Source organism: Pimephales promelas, chromosome 5, assembly GCF_988280905.1.
Source record: "Pimephales promelas chromosome 5, fPimPro1.hap1.1, whole genome shotgun sequence".
Classification (NCBI taxonomy): domain Eukaryota; kingdom Metazoa; phylum Chordata; class Actinopteri; order Cypriniformes; family Leuciscidae; genus Pimephales; species Pimephales promelas.
In genome coordinates, this window is record NC_142773.1 from 9,010,320 (window position 1) to 9,017,604 (window position 7,285).

The 7,285-nt window shown below is 36.7% G+C and overlaps 1 protein-coding gene across 1 annotated transcript; it reads left to right on the top strand.

Annotated features, from left to right (window-relative positions):
* The first annotated feature begins 310 nt into the window (after window positions 1-310).
* Window positions 311-4,239, top strand: LOC120467371 (lymphocyte antigen 6B). Its single transcript, XM_089131673.1, has 4 exons — window positions 311-564; window positions 646-762; window positions 904-1,014; window positions 3,743-4,239. The coding sequence occupies exons 1-4, from the start codon at window positions 516-518 to the stop codon at window positions 3,808-3,810; spliced, it is 345 nt and encodes a 114-aa protein (XP_088987799.1). The 5' UTR covers window positions 311-515; the 3' UTR covers window positions 3,811-4,239.
* Window positions 4,240-7,285: the final 3,046 nt, after the last annotated feature.

The following is a 7,285-nucleotide window of genomic DNA, read 5'->3' on the forward strand; positions in this document are numbered from 1 at the left end:
TTTGGGTACAAGGGTTGGGTTACATAGTTTAAAACATTTAACCCAACTTTCAAAGTTATTTTAACCCATAATTTGTTATATATGATATTTACCCAGCAAGTGCTGGGTTACCAAATTAGTTGTTTTAAACCCAGTGTATTTAATTTTTGTAGATAATAAAACTGTTAACAAAAGAAAATGATTTCTTGTTACATTTTAATTGAGTTATCTCAAACAATAACGTCAATGTTAGAAATTTCTGTGAGCATGTGTGTGAAACAACATTCGAGATATGTTGACAAAAAAACGAATGGGTTACTAGGAATAGGAAATTATTGCTTTATTATCTAAATGCTTCTGGAGACAAAGCGCTTTTCCACAGCAGACCCAACCTGCTCAAGTTTCTGATTCCCTTTTTCTTAGTGACTGTAGTTCCTTGGGGACATCACAACAAAACCTAAACCCACCCTTTTCTGAACAGATATAAAAGAAACTCAAGCATTACTTCAGCACAGTCATTCAGCTCCGGACACAAGATGAATCTGCAGATCTCCGTCGTTCTTCTTTTCATTTCTCTCACTGGAGGTACAGAAAACAAGTATTGAAATGTATTATTTTCTAATAATACTGTAGAGCGCTAACTCAATATCTCTCTCTGTCTGTAAGGTTATTCTCTCACGTGTTACTTCTGCACGTCTGTTTTGACGGGTTCCTGTGGAGTAAATGTGACATGTGCAGCTGGACTTGATACATGTTTCAGCACTACGGTTGAATCACCCATCGGTAAGTCCAGTATAAATGTGGATAAATGTGTATATCTTCCTTATAAGTGATACCACTAGAGAGAAAGTTTCCACTTGTTAACGGCTAATCTTGGAATTGTTTTATCATCTTATTAAATGGACATGTATGTCTTTTCTACAGGTTCCGCCACATCTAAAGGGTGCATGACTCAATGTTCCCCAGGGACTATAGATGTTTTAGGAATAAAAACAACTACGAGATGCTGTAACACTGATCTCTGCAATGCTGCAGGTATTGGCCTTTGTTTGATCATGCGTTAGCAGTTTCATTTCATCCACAGTAACTTCAAATAAGGAACTCCCGCACACCATCAGTACTTACAAGTAATATAAAAAAATATGGTAACACTTTATTTTACGACCCGCAAACAACTGGGTAAGTACACTGAAATTACGGTGTACGTTTCTGTAATTTTAGTGTAATACTGTGTAGGTATTAGGGAACAATATGTTAAGTTTGGGGTAATAAAGGGGTAACAAGCAGATATACAAGCAAATTATTTAATATATATATATATATACTATGATATGAATTAAATTTATTGGCTTTTCTTACTTACTTAATGTTAAGTCAAAATAATTAGTTTTTGATATGATTTTAATTTATACTGTACCATGTGGTAATTAGTACTTACCTTATCCCATTGAATTGCAATGACACTTAAATGTCAGGGTAAATATACTGTGTAATTAAAAAAGTTTTTTTTTTTCTTTTTTGGATAAAAGTACCTTTCTCTGTAATTATTACAGTGCAAATAGTGTTGTTTCGTATTGCTACATAGTAAGTAGCGTTTGTTACCCCCATTGTTCTGTGTAGTTACAGGGTAAGTGTAACTCCTGCGGGCTGTAAATGAAAGTGGTGCTTGTTACCCCTTTATGGACTATGTGCACGTTAGCATATGCTACTTCCGGCTGCGAAACCGATAGGGGGTGTCTAGTTTCCGGTAGCCTGATGGACGATGTATATTTCTCCAGATGTCTTGAACATTTGCTGAATGTAACAGTCGATTATGTACATCGACTGGCTAATGATTTTTCTCCAGCTCCCCAGAGCAAGAGAGAATGGGTTTAAATATTACATCTCTCAGTATTTGCATCATTTTGAAGGGAACGTTAAGTCACAACAACATCCATGCTCAGACTGATCTCATGAAATTGCGTATGTATGACACTTATCACGTATTTTTGGCATGCTATCAACACGCGTAATCTCTTTTCAGCGTGTTTATGAATGCCGTTGACTTAACGTTATTACTGTATATATATATATATATATATATTGCATATGACCTACCTCAACCCCGTCCCTAAACCTACCCGTCACTCCTACCATCCTAGGAAGAAATATCGCTCCCCAGATATCTACATTTTGTTTTGTTTCGCTCGGACATTTGACAGCGTGTACATACGGTACATACACGTGGAATCACTCGGACACTAATGTTGCCATGCTACGTGCTCAAGCTATGCTATTTGGTAACTGTTATGTTATCTCTCTATTCATTATAAAAGTCGAAATCATGCGTTAGAAAGTGCATTTTCCAGAACAGTTTGTGTTGACCATTGTTTTGTTTATGATGTTCGGAGGCTATATGAAGAGTTCAGATGCAAAAGCCTCTAAATGCCATTTGAAATTTTCTTCTTTAATGATGATTTTTATCAAACTTGTATATTTAAGTTCAGTGATTTCACTTAAATGGCAATGATAATTACCTATTAATTGTTATTTAAGTGAAATTACTGAACTTAAATATACAAGTTTGATAAAAATCATCATTAAAGAATAAAATTTCAAATGGCATTTAGAGGCTTTTGCATCTGAAATCTTCATATGTTGTGTAGATCAGTGTTGACAACCACTATACATATCATACAGGGAGTAAAGGTATCCGACGTTGGTTCGTTCGTTATCAAGTTAGGCTGTTTTCACACATATTTCTAAACAGGTCTCCCTTGCAAAATAGGTTCTAACCCCAGGGGCTTCTCCTGGTTAAAAGGTATAATATAATAAATAATTAGTAACCTAAAAACTTCCTTCTAGTTGTCATGGATACGCAACGCTCCACTCTGTGCTTGGGTGCGGTGACAAAAAGCAGATTTAAATATCGTTTACTTTTCACAATGCAGCAGCGCCTGGCTCCACCCAAATATGTGTGAAAACTGTGTTGATTGACTTGACAATGAACAAACGAACATAGTTTTAGACAAATATATTTAGATAGCTAAGCTTTAGATAGCCGGTCCACTGATGTAAACAACGGCAACCGGAACCGAAGTACCCAACATCCGCCCTCAAGCCGGAAGTTAGCATTTTTTTTCGTGCACAGAGTCAATTACCCCAAACTTAACATATTGTTCCCTAATACCTACACAGAAGTACACTATAATTACAGAAACGTACACCGTAATTTCAGTGTACTTACACAGTTTTTTGCAGGTCGTAAAATAAAGTGTTACCAAAAATATATATATATATTAGCAACTTTTCTGTCTCATGACCTTCATCAGGCATGAATATGTATATATATATATATATATATATACTGTATATATTACTTGCAAGAACTTATTGTGTGCGGGAGATCCTTATTGGTAGATTTGTTGACCTACCTATTTGGTCTTTTTATTCCTGCGCACCTATCACCTGCAGGTGTACGATGGCGTTTGTTTATTGACGTTCACAAAAGCCACGCCCCCTAGTTATTGTAACTACACCGTCACACAAATGGTCAAACACGACCAGCACGACAGATTGCCATGACGGGAGGTATACTTGTGCGTGTAAAGCTATAAATGTAGCTATAAGGAGAAGCTTATGAATTAGTTTTTTTGAATTGTTTTTTTTTTTAATTGTCAAATTTTGACAATAATCGACAATAAACATGCAGTTTTCATAACTATTATTATTATTTATATTATCAGTGGAGTGTTATAAATAATGTCCTACCTGTCTTGTTTAGATGGAGTGTATAAGGGAAGCTTCCTCTTGCTGGTGTCTCCTCTGCTCTTCTACTTCCTGTTTCAGTGAGTCCAGCTGAACTTCAGATTCTACAGCAAAGATAATATGAGACACAATATGAATAAAGCTTGTTTGTTGCTCTGCTGTTCTTTGGGTTAAGGAACTGAAAATCTGCACTTTTTTAACATTACAAAATAAATATTAAAACTACCACATTATTTTCTTTGCATAAATAAAAAATTATTATAGAATGTCCTTTGCCCTTTTAAAAAGTGTGATGAACGTCTGTAATAAAATATCTACTTATGTTTATTAAACATCTATCTCAGTGAGTGACTGGATTTTCTTTAAAATGTTTGTTTCAATTAGCTTACGTCATCGGTGGTAGTATATAAGTAGAGCACAAAGACTGCAAGAACACAAGCCCTGTGTTAGACCTGCTGCTACTGTGATTTACAAGCTTAGATGAGGGCCAAGGAAGGATGTTGAAACTCATGTGCTGAAGCAACTGAATAGAGGTTTAAATCACCTATGTTGAAGGTAAGGTTTAGGTTAACATTATATTAGCCAAACAAGATAGCCAGCTACCTCTACCTCTGATTGAAATACAATCTGTTAATCGAATTTAATTGTTGTAAACACATTTATGTGAGCATGCAATGCACTTCATATATATATATATATATATTAGGGGTGGCACGGTACATGAAAAAACACCCGAACCGTTCGGTTCGCTTGTCTCGGTTCGGAGCGCGTGTGCGTCTCACGGTTCGACGCATGCGCAATGTAACCTCGTGCCCGTATGTGACGTGTGTTTTCTTTTCGCGCGACATAAACTTGTTCGACTTGGACCGGCGCTGCACAGAGCGATCAGTGAATAACATCAATCTAGCGCGAGTCGGCTCCGTATGCATTCATCACTTTCGCGGTATTTGATGTCATTACCGATCGCTATGTGCAGCGCCGGTTAAAGTTAGTAAACAAGCCAGTAAAAGTGGAGTATGGAGCGCTGCAGGTCACGGCACGCGGAGAAATGGCAAGTGGGAGAGATGAGGGAGTTGGAGGATGCGCCAGCGTCGTATAAGTCTATGGTATAAGTCCGGTGTGTGGGTACATTTTGGATTTCATGTTATGATATTTTTATTTAACTACAGTGGCACTTTATGTATAGATAAGAGCTTCAGTCATACGTTTCCAAACCCTGCACTTTAATTTTAAGTGGAAAAAAGTACCCTCACATTTTGGGAATAGAAGCATTGTTGATACTGTTTTTGTGTTGAGGTTGAATTTCAATTTCACTTTATGTTTATGGCCTTTGCTATTGCTATAGCTTAATTATCTATACACTGTTAGACCTTACCAGGTTTTTTACAGTAAAATACTGGCAACAGGCCAAATTCTGACACTATCATACCATTTTCCATTAAAACAGTTATATATCGTAGAAAACAAAACTAGCCTACAGGAATATACTGTGAATTAACAGCTCTCAAAGTCAACACTCAGAGACTGTGTTCCTAATCACACCCTATACCCTCATTCACTACTCCCTAGTTCACTAATATAGTCCACTAGAATGAAAAGAAGTGAGTGAATTGAGACACTGATGAACACCTGATAAGCAGAATCACTGAAGGACAGAGAAACAAGAACTGAAAAAGAGAAACACAAGATCTACAACTGACTTCCAGCAACACAGAGTGTGAAAACAGTTTACAAACCAGTTTAACATTATTTATTTCATACATGTACAAAAGCTCTTGTTGAGAATTAACAGAGATTTAATTAATAATAAAGTTTGTTTTTCACCATAATGGAGATCAGTATTTGCTTTAGTAGGCCTCTTATCCCTGGACTTGTTACATTTATCTCTCTCTTTGACTGTAGTGATGGCCGGTTCGTGAACGAATCGTTCTTTTGAACCGGTTCTTTTTAGTGAACCGGTCGAACCAGTACACTAAATCGGACTGAATCGTTCGAAACAGTTCGCGTCTTGCGTCAGCGCTAAACCACAAGTTACTAAAGTTACTCACTTTCAGACATGCCTGATAGTCCCTCCGAATCGAAATAAACCAATATCCAGAAGTACATTTTATTCCAGTAACTCAAAAAGTTCACTGAACGGAGACATATGGTGCTGAGAGAAGTGATGAGCACGAGCAGCTGATACTGCGCATGCGTGTACTACCGAACGTGTGGGTACAGCGGTCGGATAACCAGTACGAACTGTTTCTTTCGGACACGTTCGACATATACTGTGAACTGAGTTGATGAGCTGAGCATGCGTGCATTTTTTTTTAATGGACGAAATGTACGTTTCCATGTCTTTAGTTGAACATCAGTAAGGGTAACAAAATAAAACATTTTGGAAACATGTATCACATAATTACTGTATTATCACTGTATTATTTTAACGATTGGAAACAATGATTGGATTCTAAAACTGTCAAACTAAACATTTATTATTATACTAATATATATAATATTTTCAGGAACAGCTCATTTAATTTCTAGTAACAATATAAATCTTTGATGTAAACTCTTGCCAAGGTTTTAATGGTGCACTGCTTAGTAAATGTTTATGGTGTGTTAACATAATGAATTAAACATATATGTTTGGTTCGTTATGTTAACACATTATAAACATGCTGTATACTGTTACGTATATAGGCTACAGAAGGCTATTGGAGACAGACATGCATCGATTTTTTAGTTTTGACTGTATATTCAGGTTTCAGCTCAGCACACACACCTATGCTATGGTTCTCGTGTCGAGAACTGGTTGTTGCAGTTCTTGAATCACTAGAACAGAACCGAGAACTGTTTCTTTCGGACACGTTCGATACGGAGAACCGATGAGCTGGAGATACTGCGCATGCGTGATAGCACCGTATCTGAACAGAACTTTTTTTCGGCCGGCTGATCCTGTGCTGATACATGAGCACCTAGTACGGGTGAACCCAGGACTTAAATGAGAGGGCGAATCGGCGAAATGTAAGTTTATTTAATAACAAATAAAATGATGAAGACCATTTATGCATTTTAGATATTTAAAACATGTAAAACATCCGCGTTAGCACATCGCCTAGGCTGCAGCAGGTTCGTTTTCAAAATGTAAACGTAAGAAACTTATCCAAGATGATTATGACGATGTGTACTATTATTTAACTGAAGTTATGATAAAAAATGCCTTTAATTTGAAGTATTTTTATCCGCCGGGATGATAGAATTGACGTCATTACGTGATGACGTAAAAGAACTGGTGAACCGGTTTTTTGAACCGGTTCATTAAAACGAACTGTCCGAAAGAACCGGTTCGCGGAAAAGAACCGGACTTCCCATCACTATTTGACTGCTGTAACAGTGAGTTTAAAAACACATTTGTTATAGCTAGAAAAAGTCAAGAGGAAGTTGATCTGGTGTTTTTGGCTTCTGTGATGATGTCATGATCATTCTGGATATGTCTGATTTTCAGATCTTTCCTTTTATACTCTTTGAATAAATGGGTATTAAATATGAAATATACATTAAGTTATGATTATAA

What these genes read in the sequence shown, in the direction of transcription:
- LOC120467371 (XM_089131673.1), top strand. Translation starts at nt 516, where the DNA reads ATGAATCTGCAGATCTCCGTCGTTCTTCTTTTCATTTCTCTCACTGGA. An exon ending in TTTCATTTCTCTCACTGGAG is followed by an intron (nt 565 to 645) that starts GTACAGAAAACA and finishes TCTGTCTGTAAG; the next exon opens with GTTATTCTCTCACGTGTTAC. An exon ending in TACGGTTGAATCACCCATCG is followed by an intron (nt 763 to 903) that starts GTAAGTCCAGTA and finishes TCTTTTCTACAG; the next exon opens with GTTCCGCCACATCTAAAGGG.